The following is a 16,047-nucleotide window of genomic DNA, read 5'->3' as shown; positions in this document are numbered from 1 at the left end:
TTTTTCCGAGCCAAGGCAAATTTTCTCCCTTTCTTTCTTTGTTGCCTGCTAGCTTGCTTGCTTTTGGGGCTGGGAGTGGGGGACGAGGGAGAGACTATGCAGGTATACAATCAAAAACAGACAAATCCCTCCCAGACTAAAAGTCTACTCCAAGTTCTTGGACATCAGAAATGAATCCTGACCAGGGGGCTTGGCACAGAGACAGCAGGTGCCAAGGATGAAGGAACTTACTCTTCCCCTGCTGATATGCTCTGCCCCCATGCTGCCCTCTGGAGAAGACAGCAGGATCCCATCTGCACTGGTCTCCCAGAAAGGCCCTCTTGTGCCAGGAACTCCCTCCCAGCCCTACTCAGCCCCAATTGTCACGGCAAGAACTTGAAAGACATGACAGCCAAACTGCAAAATGGAGATGAGTGACAGCTAAGCTTTGGCAATGCTGAGGCAGAGAAAGCTGAGCTGCCAAGTACAAAGGAAAGGACTGGAAAGGGGGCACTGGGTGGTATCTAAACCATTTATTCTTTCATTCATTCTGCGGCCTTCAGAGATTCTCCTTCAGTATTAACAAGATCTCCAGAATCTGTATGGTGGGATGATATGAGCATCTGTGCATTTGTGTCTGTCTCTTTTTCCAACTCACATTGGTCCTTTTCTTCCTGTTTTTTATTTCACTTATCTCATGTTTGTGGGTGCAGAAGGGGAGGCATCATTGGAGACATGAAAAAAGAAGTACTCATGTTCACTACCATCCTTCTTTCTTTTAGGAGCTGGGGGGAGTTTAAGTTCAGTGATAGGTGAGGGCTCACACATGCATGCTGCCTTAAAACTACGCTTCCGTTGACCCAGACATAAAGCAACGATAACCCCTCCTGTCACTCATCTTGCTGACAATGACACATGTTAGAATTTATTACGAAATCTGTTTTTCAAAAAATACCTGCCATTTTTTTTTTAATGTTCCTCTCTCTTGGGCTCTTTGAACAACACTTTTTATCTAATCACCCTGTGTGGGCTGCCTGTGTTTCATACTAACACAGAGCCACTTGCTGTGCAAAGGAATGAAGTCAGAACCCTGGAATAATGGAGCAGAACTCTCAAAAAAGTAAAATTTCAAGAAGCCCCCTCCCTGAGTTAAACAAATATGTCTGAAACACCATAACAGGAGCCTCCCACAGCTCTGCAAAGTTAAATAACTAGTAAGCAGCTTTCTGCCCTAAAGTGACTAAGAATTATTTATTCCAAGCCCTACTTACTTCATTGATGTGGAAGAACAGAAGGCCAACTTACTACCTGCATCTTGTGCTTTCCTAATTTACCACTAAAGATTCCTAAACCCATGTCCTTGGGTCTCAAAACTGCCCTGGGTGTGTGTCTACGTGCTTTTGACCTTTATCCCGCCCAGCAATCAAATGCATAAACACTTGTCTTTCTGTGAGGGCAATGATGAACCCAGTTTTAATGTCAAAGGGACAAATGCAGAGAAAATAGTCTAATTTCACATCAAATCCGCCACTGTCCAGCAGAGGGCGGCTGGTTCCAAACACAAAACTTGAATACACTTGTGCCACCAACGCCAAGAGAAGAGCCATACCTACTTATTTTACTTTTTAAAGAAAAATGAAACTGAGAGAGTCACTGAAAAATGATGCCTTACTGTTAGTACGGCTATTCCCTGTTGGACAAAATGTAGCTCTGGGTCTGTGCGCAGCATCACAGGGACACAGAGAGGCGGTACCTGCTGGTTAACATGCAGATTCTCAGGGCTTGTGACCCAGAATCTACACTTAACTATCTTTCTCTCTAGATGATCCTAACATCTAGTATATGCAGAGGCTGAGGAACTTCAGAACTAGTCTGGCCACTTCATTCCACAGATTCCTGAAAGGCAGGTGGACATTTTTTAAGGATTTTTATGTATATCAGGTAACAGACAGCAAAACGTTTAAGCTATAGCATTCTGTACAAATGGCTTAAAACCAGAATCACTGTTACCGCTCACTTCCTTGAGCAGATGCAGGGTCCTGCATGTGCCCTTATAGGAAATAAACTGTGGCTCTAGGGAGAAGATACTCTTTAGTTAGTATGTAGGGAAGGTGAATGTTAACTTAAAAGCTCAGGAAAATCTGCACACATGCTGCCAAGTCCATGTGCAGTTACCAGCTACATGACCTGGACAACTCACTTTTTTTGTTTTTAAGGGAGATCACACATGAACAGGGGTTGGGGGGATGGGCAGAGACAGAAGGAGAGAAAGAATCCCAAGCAGGCTCCGTGCCCCATGGGGAGCCTGATGCAGGACTCGATCTCATGACCTAAGCCAAAATCAAGAGTCAGACACTTAACCAACTGACCCTCCTAGGCACCCCCGGAAAATCCACTTTTTGAGACTTACTTTTCTCAAAGTTAAAATTGATTTTATGGTCCTTTCCCTGCTGATTTCAGAGTTTTGTTTTGTTGGTTCTGTTTCTGCATCAACTATCCTCATACATGGGGATGTTCTCAGTGCGTCTATGCATATCCTACAGGTGACAGTTTGCTGTACTCACTGATTTGAGAAGCAGGAACCATACATTTCGATTACTTCTTTGACAAGTGTGAGAGTCTGGGTTACTTTAAACACTACTTAGAGCTCCAGAGGCAAAGGAGGATTTCAGGTTCCAATTCAGGTCTCGTTGAAACAACTTTTTTTCTAATACTTCTTTTTACATCTCTTTCATAATGTGTATTCTTTCTTTTGTATAAAAAAAAAGTAAAAAAAAGTGAAAAAATAAGTAGGGGGTATTCAGAAAGCTTTTTCACTTGGGCCCAAGTGTCATATCTTAACAGGGTTTTGTTTTGTTTTGTTTTGGCGTGGCTACTATAGAGGAAATTGCTTGAAACAAGATCTCTAAGGAGTTGAGAGAAGTAGTAGCCACTGCAGAGACAGCTTGTGTCTAGAGATTTAGTGATGGTATACTTCAAAGTTTAAATGCAATGATGGAGTCACAAGGTCTAATCAAGGATGCCTGGGTGGCTCAGGAGTTGAGCATCTGCCTTTGGCCCAGGGCGTGATCCCGTGGTCCTAGGATAGAGTCCCACATCGGGCTCCCTGCATGGAGCCTGCTTCTCCCTCTGCCTCTGTCTCTGTCTCTGCCTCTCTCTGTGTTTCTCATGAATAAATAAATAAAATCTTAAACAACAACAACAACAACAAGGTCTAATCAGAGCCCATGATTAAAGCTATACAAGGGGAAGAACAAGTCCATCCCAGTGTGTCCGGGCAATGATGCTAGAACCATTTCTCAGATGTGATTTCTCCAAGGAGCACCCTTTAGGATAATGGAGTCTACTTCTCAGTAGATCCTTGCACCAAACATTAACTAGTTGGTTTGCTCTTCAGGTCCCTGGCCACAGGTGTGATGGCAGGATAGGTGTGTTTCTGATATGCATTCCCTCTAGTGGAAAATAACAACCCAGGGTCAACAAATACACATTGCGAGTCAACCAAGGCAGCCTACTGGGCCACCAGGAAAGCTTAGAGCCAGCATGAGGAATAGGGCCAGTGACAGGACGTCATGGCATCGTGGAAAAGCACTGTGAGCATTACTCTGTCCATCCTCCTGCCAGAAAGTTTCCTTCTAAAAAAAAAAAAAAAAGAAAAGGAAAAAAAAAAAAAAGGAAGTTTCCTTGGAGTCCTTTTCAGATTTCTAAAAGTATCAGGTTTATCCTGTAAAGCTGTCAGGCTATTATCATGAAATGATAAGCAGGAAGCTGAATGATTTTATACAAGCTGACTTCAAATGTGACATATGGTTTGCCTTTACATTTTCAGTGCACTTTGCATTTTATCTGAGATTATATAATTCATATTTTAAACATGAAATTTATTAAAGGTCTGCAGAGGAATCAGCACTTAGTCTCAAGGATATATACTATTACAAAGTAACCTCCCAGACAAGACAACTGGGGCAGTATTTAGGAAATGGTGAACTATGATGGAAAGAACACAGACCAGAAATGCAAGACCTGGGTTCCAGTTAAAGGTCACCAGTCACTAACAAGGTCTCAGATATAAAACACTAAACCTCTCCTCTCCATCCAGTGTTTTTGTATGCATGAGACACACACACACACACACAGTTTTGTAATCATGCTGAAAATATATTCTGTGTGAAATACATAAGGTGGTCTTGTTACTCTTTTACTCTCTCTTCCATACAAATGAGCTTTGGAAAGAAAGAGACCAAGAGAGAGAAAATATGGAAGGAAGGGGAAAAGTTGAACGGGAGGAGTGAGGGAAATGAAAGTAGAAACAAGCTAAGCAGTGGGAGATAGGTAATATCCAGTTTCAACACGCTCTCCCCTACATATTTATTTGAGAGTTCTTTGTAATTCCCCCGAGGTGGGTTTGCATCGGAGGACCATAATGAACCATGGATGAAAACTTTGTATTTGTAATAAATGGAGCCAAATGGTTTGGGTTTGATAATCTTGTGGGCTTTGTCCTACGAGTTTAACCAGGTTCCACTGGTTTCTGGGTAATGGAATGCTGACAAGGATCTCCAGGGAGCCAGATGGCTTCCCATTTGCCGTGTTACCCTCCCAGACTCTACCAAGGCCTGCAGGGTGGGAAAAGTGAAATGTTGGTGGCTCTTGGGAAATTTTAAGCCCTCATATAAGTATAATCTTCACAAGTCTATAAAATTTCAAATAGTAAAGAGAGGAGAAAAGAGGGAGTATAATATAACTTTAGGAACCATCCTTTCTGCAGATCAAAGAATTAATTGCATTCTCACAGTCTGGCTCACACTAGCAGTGTGGGGACAAGGTGGGAGGGAGAGGCTGTTTCTACAAGAAGAGGACAGTGCTTTTCTTCAAGCTTTCACTTGCTTAGCTCTGGAATTTTAAATTAAACAGGGAAAGGCAAATTTCAAGCTCCATTTACTTTAAGCAAATCGGGACTTCTTGTCTCAATCTGAGAACAGAGACTTGTTCTTGGGCCACTTGTTCCTATGTTTACCCTCTAGCCATTTCTCCTAAAATAACTGGTTCGCTAGAATTTGTCTTCAAACACCATTAAAATGTCACATCATCATACCCCCAGCACACAGAAGGTGGTGATATAGAAGAGTAGAGTAAGTTAGAAAAGAGGTGCTATGCCTCTGAATACACTGCCATGTTTGTTTCCCCAAATTAGCACATCTTAATTTGCTGGTCTGCCAGAAAGAGCAATCTTTTTATGACGAACATCGGTGATCTCTTACAAACTACTTCCAACTCTAAACACCCTGATCTCATAATTCATTACAGAAAGGAACTTAAGTTTACATAAAAGGCTATCGTCCTAGCATTGTGCTGGTAACACATATAATATGACATGTAGAGGGCCTGGCACCTAACTTCCCTCAAGCTGGGGCTTTGGACTCTGTCAGCTAGCCATGGAGCAGGCCCAGCTCTGTTTAGGGCAGAATGACCCTGTAATTAGCAACAAATCACCACCCCAGAATAACTGGAGAGCTCTGCTGATACATACATCAGAAAGAAACCTGTAGGGAATGTCCCAAATTTTGCCAAATCATACTATTTATTTAAGGTCCTCCTTTGTGTTGACACAAAAGGTGATGTAACTGAAAACTCTTGTCCACTCTGATGGTCTGTGTCTTCTTCGAGAAGCATGCATGTGCAGGTCACTCTCTTCTTGTTTGGGGAAGAAAAAAAAGAAGTTGACACTAGGAAGAAGGCATCCTACCAGTTACGCTGGGCAGGGAGCCAGAATTACAGGAAGCACTGCAGGAGTGAATAGCAATGGATTTTAATTGGTGCCTGGGGGTAAAGGTCAGCTCTCTTAGAACAATGGGCATCTATGGTGGTAACTGACTGAATCCTCCGTGGGAGTTTGTAAATGTCAGCAACACACTTCCAAATGGAAGCACAAAGGGCTTGGGCCCAAGGAACAATGACAGCATTAGCTGGTGAAGAAAATGCCTAAGTCTGTTGGTTAAGTAATGCATTCATAAAGCATAAGGGGGTGGGGAGACACACAAACATGCCAGTAACATAAATTCAAAATAAAGTAGATCGCTTCCCATATCAGACAAGTGCCTTCCTATGATCCAACATCTTTTTCCTCAGCACGAGTTCGTTTTCTGTTTTTCTTTTTCCTGGACATCCTCTGGAATTCAAACACCACACTTACCTGAGTCAAGCTGGACGGGTTCAGCTCCTAAAGCTACATCCATCCTAGTGAATTTTTTTTTTTTTTGAGGGGGAAAAAAGCCCTTATTGATAAATAGATTACAATGAAATAAATAGAGTGACCGTTTGTTGGGTAATAAAAACAGAGGCAGGTCTTCAGTGTCTCCACCCCAGCTCTAGCTCTCAGTCTCTGCCTTCCTACTGGCCAGTTTGGATGAGGAGGCCTTGATGGGCATGCCAGCCCTCCTAGGGCCCCTGGGGGCCTCTGTCTTCCTGGCCAGGTGTTCAGGCAGCATCTTAGACCTGCCACCATTCGGAGGAGCAGCAGCCTTGGCTTTAGGTCCCTCCTTGGCCGCATGGGCAACGACTTCTTTAGGGACACGGTTTTCCTTCTTGGCTGGAGAAGCAGCACCATTCTTGCCCTTGGGGATGGTGGATTTTGAATTCCGACTCCCAGCTTTTGTTTTCCTGTGGGTCTCACCACCTGGTTTGGGAGGAGCAGTCCTCACCTCTCCTGGCTTCCTGGGTCCCCTTTTCACCTTGTCCTTCTTTGCCTCCTTTGGCTTCTTGGGGACCTTCTTCTTGCCCTCGATGGGTCTCCTGGGGGCAGTCATGGTGGAGGTCTTCCTGGGTTGAACTTTCCTTTTATGCTTGGGAACCAATTTGAAGCTGCCGGTGGCCCTCTTGGCCTTGGAGTTGGTGGGCCTGACAAGGAGGCCGCGGTGCATGCCAGTGGAGAGAACATCAGTAGTTTCTCAGAAGCTCTGGCTATTTTTTGTCTCAAGAGAATGTGGATCCCTTTTAGAAAGTAGCCATAGGGGAAAGATGAATTGCTAGTCACTGGAACACCAGAAGCCCCTCCTGACCTCCTGCAAATGCTACACTGTTTCTTATTGCCTGGTTTCACTCTATACTTCTCATTCCCCTGTCATCCCCCAAATTCACCTACTGCCCTAATCTGGGCTCTCTCCTAAGCATTCAATAACTTTAAAGGAACTATATTTTTGAAATCAACAATTAGGATAAGCAAAGGAGCACTTTAGGGAGCACTTTTATAATGCAAAAGAGTAAGATGTGTAATATATATAATCAAATTATTAAGATTTCAGGACATGAAAGGTGTAGTATCTGCACTAGTGTAAACCCATGCTCATCTCTACCTACACACCTCTCCCTTCACTTTCCACTTTTACAGGCAGCACCCTGTTTTATGCATGTTTGTATCTCTACAACCTAGTACTAAATGTTGGTTCAACTAAATTATACTCTTCTGTTGTGAATGCCACGACCCTGTGTCGTACCAGTCCGCTTCACTAAGCGACTTAAGCCCCTCTCATGCTGTTTTCCTGACTACCTCAGACTACATTCCTTTCTAACCTCTTAGAGCCTTTGTCATTTGTACTATGCAATCCATCATCTTCTGTCTTGCACTATTCTTTAATTGCGTCTCTGCAGCAAGATAGTAAACTCTGTAAGGGCTACATTAAGGTTCACACTTTTTTTTTTTTTTAAATCATTCACCAATGTGCTCGCAAAAAACTGGGCACAAGCCAAGTGTTCAATAAAATGGGTCAATTGATTTCTAAAAATTGCACCTCCAAATCTCATCAGTAGTTCTGAATGATCAGTAGTTAACTTAAGATAAATGCTGAATTTATCAATAGCAATCAATTAGAATAAGGTAATATTTTCTTTTATTAATTCAATCTTAATAATGTCACTATTGCCCATTTGTTGATTTTATAAGACAGAAAAAAAAGTTTTAACAATTGAAAAGACATGGTGTTATTATTTTAGAATTACAATTCAAATGGGGCATGAAGGCATTTTTTTGGTCTAATTAGTATAGCCAGATATAAACGGAAATTAGCATATTTTAAGAGTCAAAATAGGCACATGCTTATTCATTTAATATTTGCAAATCAATCAAAGTTATGTATGCACTGGGGTCTATGAACACTGGTTTCTCACTACACACGCACTGAAAGACAGTTTTCATCTTTCTTTTCCCTTCTCCTTTGACAAATATTTGCTTCTCTGTGAAGCCTTCATTGAATCCCCAAAGATAGAGTTCTATGTACACAGCTATTATGATACATAAGTTCTGTACTGTAGTTGACTGTTTATACATTCATCTCCTCTACCAGGCTGCACAATCCTTAAAAGAAAGGACAATGTCTTATATTTTTATTCTACTTCCTACTTCTTAAAAAGATCTGGCACAAAACAGACATTTAATAATTTTGGTTGGTTTGACAAATGACAGCATGCCATTGGAAAGGGATAATAGTGGTAACGATGAGACTAACATTTATCGAATGTTTCCTATGTATCAGGCACTGTTCTCTGCTTATTGTGATTCTTCTCCTAACTACCTTATGATATTGACACAATCATTCTATTTTATTTTAGACACGAGGAAACTGTATCACACAGAGTTTAGTTAATAACACACAAACCAACAAATAAAAGCTGTCTAAGGGCATACAACTAGTATGTGGCTTGGCTGGAATTTAAAGCCAGGCAGCCTGGCTCCAGGATCCATTATATGAACCACTACACCACAACTAATGACTCCACCAGGCAAAAATTTACAATGACCATCTTCAAATAACAAAGTGTAGCTCCACAGTGACTGCAAGTAGGTGCTGAGTGGGTACACCTGCCAAGTGTAGAAATTACAAGGTGTACACTCAAATAGGAGAGGCCATTACACATAGGGATAGGGAGTAGCTAGGAAAGATGGCATTAAAAGGACAAAAGTTCATTAAGTTGTGGGCAGCAGCAGTGATATTTGAATCTGCCTCTGGGGAGCTGGAGAGCCTTGATGGAGGCCTGTTACTCCCCCATACTTGAGTCATAATTGTGTTTTCCTTTCTGGCAAAACCAATTTCGGCCACAGCCATCAACCTCCTTTACCCCTCTGCAAGCACCGAGGAAGAACAGAGAGATAAGGGTAAATTGTGCTCCCTCTGAAAGTCTTAATAAGTTCCCAGTAAATTAGCCCTCCTCTCCCTGAGAGATCTCAAGAGATTCTTAATCTACTGTTGAAAATATTTATGATTTGATTATCTTTTCTTCTACCTTATGTCTTTACCCTGCTCTTTGCATTAGCTTTCTCTCATCACTATTTTGTTACTTTAAATGCTTTGTGATTATCTCTGTCATCTTCTCTCTTGGTTCAGTATCTGTGCCTTTCCTCCTATACATCCCTTCTTTTCTTATCAGTGAGGTTGCATATTTCAGATGTTTCCCCTTCCCTATTCTTTATTTTTTGGACTCCTCCACATCACCCTCTTCTCCATTACAAGCATGCTCATTCTGGATGGCAAATGCTGTCAATCAAGGCAATACTTAGTATTCTAGTCCCCAAACACACACACACACACACACACACACACACACAGCCCCAAGCAGCCAGAACAGATTTCTCTTTTGCAGTCATCAAAATGTATATCCCATACATCCCATATAGCAGGCCTTTCCACCTATGAAGATCTAAACCCATCTTATTATCTACAAATATTAATATTTTGTTCTGCAAAATTTATGTTAAGTAGCTGACTTAGGAGGTTATGGAATGAGAAGTATGTTAACAGTTGGGGACCCAATAAAATGGGAGGCAGTTGCTTAGAGGAACAGAGGGGCAAAACCATCAAAAGAAGATTTGGTTAACAGAAAGGTCAGGTCAGAAGAAGGAATGTTTAAATGAAAGCAAGTTAGTCCCCAGGCTTGTGGTGTTCTCTTAATTTCTCCAGGGGTTAAAAAAAAAAAAAGTGGTTTTATTAAAGATTCATCGATATTGACTTTGTTTTTCCTGACAGCACCAAGAGAAAGCTTGAGGCAGATCTGATATATTGGAGTGAGACATCCCCACCCTAGTAAATATGGCAATTTCCTGTAGCGGCCGGCATTCATCTCCATCCATCATGAGAGCAGCTCGGGCTATTCACTAGAAACAAATGTTCTAGATACAGTATGTCAAACACCGGATGATGGAAACCTCTGAGAAGCCACAGGGAGTATGCTGGAAGCAAACAGACCAGAATGTTGAAAAGACCTCTGACCATTTTCCACAGCAGAGCGTAACTTGGAACCAACCTGAAATAATGCATTTGACCTTCATAAAAGGGTAATGGATGGGCATTTAACATTAGGCCAGCCAGACTTCAGAGAATACAACTTCTAATAAGGACAGATGATGAGGCAAAAATAAATTTTAAAATAGGCAGACAGAAAACGAAAAAAAAAAAAGAAAAACAACAAAAAACTGTTCCCCACAGAAGGTTAAACAGATAGTCTATTGTGCGTATTTGAAGAATGATCAGCCTCTGATACAGGCTTCCTTTCCTTTTTGAAAACTTCTGTTCATGTGGCCACAGAGGCAACCTGCCTTTTCAGACCCAGCCAGTGGTAGAAGAAACATGCAGTTTCTGGACTGGTCTTACTTCATAATATTTGGAGAACAATTCAGACTATATTTATTACTTACTATAACAATTCAGATATATTTATCCTGATTAGCTTCATTTGTTTAAAAAGAACAAAACCAAAAGACAGAGTTCTAAATTTTCCCCCACTGTGTCAAAGAAATACTACCTGATGCCAACCAGAAAGCATTATCAAAACTTAGAAAGGTTGATCTATGGATCTGTCACCATTCTACCTATTTGTCTAGCTAGCTACCTGCATATTTTTAAAACATGACTGGGACTAATAAACTCTGAATTTTAAGAGTAACATCCTATAAACTTGATCTTCATCAGATATAACTTTTTAAACAGCATCTCATGATTAATATTTAATGTATTAGATGCTGATATGTAATAGACACATCTTACAAATAAGGAATAACAAATATGTAATGTTAATTATGCAAGAAGCTTCTTCCCAACAAAAAAGTACTTAGCACTATTAATTCTACATGAAATAAAACTGTAATCTGTTACAAAACTGGATCAGTTCTGAGAACTGATATATTATTTCATATATTTATTAATATGTAAATAGTTTATATTATAAACCTATTTTTTTTACATCAGTGTTACACAGATGAGATTCAATAAAAATCAACTAGGTACCTACTAAACTATCATAATGTCCCCAAATCAAAAAGCTTGTGGTTTTATTCACATTTACTTATGAATGTTATCCCAGGTGCTTTGACTTAATATAATACTGTACAAGGTGCATGGCATTCCAGGTATAGTTTAATATACAGATGATCAGGATGGACTACATCAGTATTTTTTCCCCAACTGTGCCCTGTGGAGCCCAGGAGTCCCAGAGGGCTCTCCAAGTCCATGTTGTGGGTGATGAGTGACTTTGTTAGTGGGCATTGTCCTGGCACTTGGCCCATTTCAAGCAGAGTGCTTTGCACTTATTATTCTGTAACTTGTTTGAAACCCAATGGCTAGGATGACTGTTGGAAAATTACCCAGAGGAAAAAAAAATGTACATGCAGCATGTTTTCTTGGATTTGATTTTCTTTTTGAATGCTCAAGAAGAGAACAGAACAGAGCCTGATGGACTCAAACAGTATACACACTCAACTGTACCCAGGAAGGATCAAAGGAGATGGTCTTTCCCTTTAGCCATCATTGCCCAGGTTAAGTGTAGGCAACTTTGGAAAATGCCACTTCCTCTATGTCTCTGAGTTCATGCATTGCACTTCTTTATGAATGAAATACATGTTATTTTTAAAAGATGAGAGGCAAATGCATGATCTTGTGTACAAAGGGACAGATGAAAGAGTTAGGGTGGAATGAGCAACTGCGGAATGTCTGCCAAGGGAAATGTCATGTACCCCCTTTGATGTATTATACAATATGCTAGTTCCCCTTGGCCTCGCCAGATAATGTCGAGTGAGTGCTATGCAAAGTCCTGGCATTTTAAATATTAATCATGCTCCTCTTGGCTAGAAAAGATAAAATTATACATTTTGGCCTAGAAATGACTAAAATCTACAGGGATTTTTACTATCCTTATTTATTCACTTGAAAGAATTAATTTCATAATTAGAGAAAATAAATGAGTCATAACTGGTTTTACAATGTACTTTGCTTTTCGAGTACAGCCTAGGAGCCCCAAACTCAATCGAGTTCAGGTTAAATCCTCGGCAATGTGTTGGACACCTACTATACTCCACGACAGGGTGCTTGGCCTGTTACAGCCGAGGAAGCTGGTGAAGGAGGACCTTATCCCTCTGTGACCTCTCATTCTAAATGAGGCATTAGACAGGCTCAAAGCCAACTCATCATGAGTGAGAGAAAAGTGCTAGAAAAGAGAAGCAGATACCTGGAAGATCGGAGGGAGAACATCTGACTAATGGAATTGATTAGAGTTCGTGAACCAACGGTTCACCTTAAAGGTCTAATGACCTCAGCTTTTCTTTCACCAGTTGTCTGTAACATCAGGCAAGTCACTAAACTCTAAGGACTCAGTTTCCATGTCTGTTAGCTGAAAAAGAAGAATCTGAATACCTGTGACATCTTTTCATTTCTGATTCAATGATTCCATATTTTTCCTAAGAGAAGTTGGCAGATGCTATCAACCACACCTTTTCCCTGTTCCCCAAAGTCACCCACTTTAAATGCACGCGCGTGCGTGCGCAAGCGCACACACACACACACACACACACACACCTCCTAAGGAAATGACAAGAGGAATTAAGCATGACCTGGATATAAAGAGAAGAGGCAAAGAGTCAATAATCAAAAGCTTATTTAGAAAGTGCCACATACAGTAAGGTAATTAAAACCTAAACATCTGGAGAAAATGCAAACAGTGTTTAATGCTGGCCTGTACCAAGAGACCCACAACAATGATCAATGTGTCTGAGAAGCTGGGGTCCTGTTTATAGGATGAAAGTCTTGGAAGGCTCTCTCAGCAGGAAAAGTATTAATTAAGTGGCAATAACAAGGAAAGGAGATGAAATTGGGGTACGAAGGGGCACAGGAAAAATAAAGAGCAAATACTCTCTAGGTTTCTTCTTTGCTGAGAACATACTGCATGGAGAGCACAAGGAGAGAACACTGACATGAACTGGATGGTCCAAGTTTTTAAAATACAAAACACTTTTTTCCCATCTTTTCTCCCCCAGTGAATTCAACTTGGGTGAATTCCAGTTGAGGTTTTGCATTCTTTAATCCTTGAAGATGTTATATCTCACCTTGGGAAGAGAGGCCAGCTACAGTCAGTTGGAGGTAATAGGAAAGGTATTGCTGACAGACACACCCAAAGTATTCAAGTTTTCTTTGTAGGCAGAATAAAAATAAACTCAGTGAGAATTTAATATTGAGACTAAGACTTCAGCACTGATTTTATTTGTCTTTGTTATATTTGTATTAGTTCTGTCCATCACTGTCCCAATCCCAGCTGCTCATTTTCAGGTTAAATCATCCCTTCTCATGGAAGATTATATGTATGGGGACAATAAACCACATATTGACACCAATAAGCCTTGGGATTTATCAGGGATCCAGGTGAAGAACGCTCTCCTTTGGAGACACGGTGACAGACAGCTAGCCTTCCTCTCCTCTGGCACTAGGATCCTCTTATCCTTGTTCTTTTGGCCCACCTCATCTATCAGAGGCTGCGTGTATGATTCTGATGAAAAGGGGGCTGCATGAGCTCGGATTATATCCGGGAGTAGGCTTTCTTTGTCTCTTAGTCAAAATTTCCTAGACTGGCCTACGATGAGATGACAGTTTTTACTGTAACAGACATATCCAAGGAAAGCCACTGTCATTTACAGCAGCTTGCAGAGAAATAGCCAATGGATGATCATTAATTTAAACTGTAAATAAGGGCCTGTTTTGTTCTGGACTCTGATCCCAGTCATGCCCCTAACAAGCTGTCTGCAAAGCCAGGGCATGATGCCCGCTGTTGGAGACACGTTGATTGAAGAACTGGGCTTGTCCTCACAAGCAGCTAAAAATAGCAGTAAGCATGTGAAGGCAAAACAGGTTTCTGGGAAAGCAAGGCAGTTTCCCCGATGTCACTTTTATTCCAGTTGCTCCCACTGATGTGAAAAGCAGAGAGACATATCTGGTACAAAAGATGTTAACTTGCTAGATAGCACCCTAGGGACGGAAAAGAATTAATACAACCCCAGAAAGGAGCCTGCCTTTTCACTGGAGGACGCACAAGTCCTAGGAGAATTGCAGCGGACATGAACTTGAGTGCCTTTGTCCTGCATAATTAATAGAGCCTGATACTTCTTTCTTTTTTCTTCTTCGTTTTTGCCTTTCTTTCTTTCTTTCTTTCTTTCTTTCTTTCTTTCTTTCTTTTTCTTTCTTTTTCTTTCTTTCTTTCTTTTACATAAACTCTCATTGATTGGGGGGAAATATATTCACACTTTAAAATGTTGTACAGGTACTATCTCTTTGGTTCAAGTAGGTCCCTTTGAGGGGGGAGTACATATTTCATGATGATAAATTCACCTCATAAGTAGAAAAACTGTACACAAATATACTGCTATGTCAACTTTATTGATTTTTGCACCATTGTAAAGACCTTCATCGTCCTCCAATATTTCTTAAATCTATCAGCATCTCAGAAAGTGACCCTGAAGGCCTCATTTATCTGTACAGGAAAAGATCCCTTCGCTTAGGTTCACCCATAAACATTGTGATTTAAACAGCTCAGGCCCACCTCTGCTTCTGGAAGGTAAAAGGCACAGAGAAAGCTGTTCTCTCACAGTCATGGGCAAGGACTTCTCTTTCTCGCGAAATAGGGTCTGCCAAGTTTTAATTTTAGCTAAATTCCATGGCCAGTGACTTTTCAAAGCCTTGCAGATAACTGGACTAAAAATGTAGCCTGGGTGATGCTGGCACAGGAAAGTGAATGGGTTAGAATGCAGGGCTCCTTGCTATACTCCCTCTAAGCTTTCCTTCCCATCTTAGGAGCTGCATTTGGACTTGAGAATCTCAAGTTTCAAGCACTGCTCCGGCAAACTATCTTTTTAAAAAACATATTCCTTTTTTAAAAAACATTATTTATTTATTTATTCATGAGAGACACAGAGAAAGAGAGGTAGAGACATAGGCAGAGGGAGAAGCAGGTTTCCTGGACCCCGGGATCGTGCCCTGTGCCAAAGGCACTCAACTGCTGAGCCACCCAGGTGTTCCTATTATATTCCTTTCTAATAGCATCAATAAAACAATGACTATCACTACATTAGAGTAATTCTAAGAACGATTTTTAAGGTCTCTTCCAGCTGGAATTCCTTTGTTTTTGCCTCTATCACTTTACAAATAGGAAAATGTAAATGTAACAAAGTCATCTGTTAGGTGGAAGCAGAGTCAAAGGGCCTTTTAATGACAAAAAGGCATATTGCATTTATTACTAGAATACAAGACCTTTCAGGGTACAATGCTGATTTATTTCTCTTTGTATCCTATGATACCTACAGATTGTTGATTGTTAAAGGAAATTTATTAAAAAATGTGAAACCAGAGGAAACATCAATAGGGAATTGAAAAATTGAGTCAAAGCTAACATAACTGAATCGTATTACAAAGCTTACGGGTGTAAGTCCTCAGTTTAGGACTATATACAGCAGGTCAAATTGTTCAGATGTAACTACTGATAATGGACCAATAATTAGCCAGTAAGAGGAAGAAGGAACATTTGGTGTGTATCTCCACATTTGTGAGGTTGACGTTATCGAGCTATGCTGTCCAATACTGAAGACATCAGCCACAGGTGGTTATTTACATTTAAGTTAATTAAAGTTAAATTAGATTTAAAATCCAGTTCTTCAGTCACACTAGCTATATTTCAAATACTCAAAAGCCATAAGTGGCTAATGTCTAAGGTACTGGGCAATTTAAATGAATATTTCTATCATTACAGAAAATTCTACAGAACATT

At 40.7% G+C, this 16,047-nt stretch overlaps 2 protein-coding genes across 7 annotated transcripts in view; both read right to left on the bottom strand.

Moving 5' to 3' along the window:
• The window catches only part of SORCS1 (sortilin related VPS10 domain containing receptor 1), a 508,497-nt gene that overhangs the window by 220,252 nt on the left and 272,198 nt on the right, over positions 1 to 16,047 (bottom strand). The window lies entirely within an intron of this gene.
• Positions 6,289 to 6,821, bottom strand: LOC144300802 (histone H1.8-like). The gene has a single exon (XM_077877027.1). It carries the CDS (start codon positions 6,783 to 6,785, stop codon positions 6,348 to 6,350), a length of 438 nt encoding a protein of 145 aa, XP_077733153.1. The 5' UTR covers positions 6,786 to 6,821; the 3' UTR covers positions 6,289 to 6,347.

Source organism: Canis aureus, chromosome 29 (genome assembly GCF_053574225.1).
Source record: "Canis aureus isolate CA01 chromosome 29, VMU_Caureus_v.1.0, whole genome shotgun sequence".
NCBI classification, from domain to species: Eukaryota; Metazoa; Chordata; class Mammalia; order Carnivora; family Canidae; genus Canis; species Canis aureus.
This window is presented reverse-complemented; position numbering and strand designations above follow the sequence as displayed.

What these genes read in the sequence shown, in the direction of transcription:
- LOC144300802 (XM_077877027.1), bottom strand. Translation starts at nt 6,785, where the DNA reads ATGACTGCCCCCAGGAGACCCATCGAGGGCAAGAAGAAGGTCCCCAAG.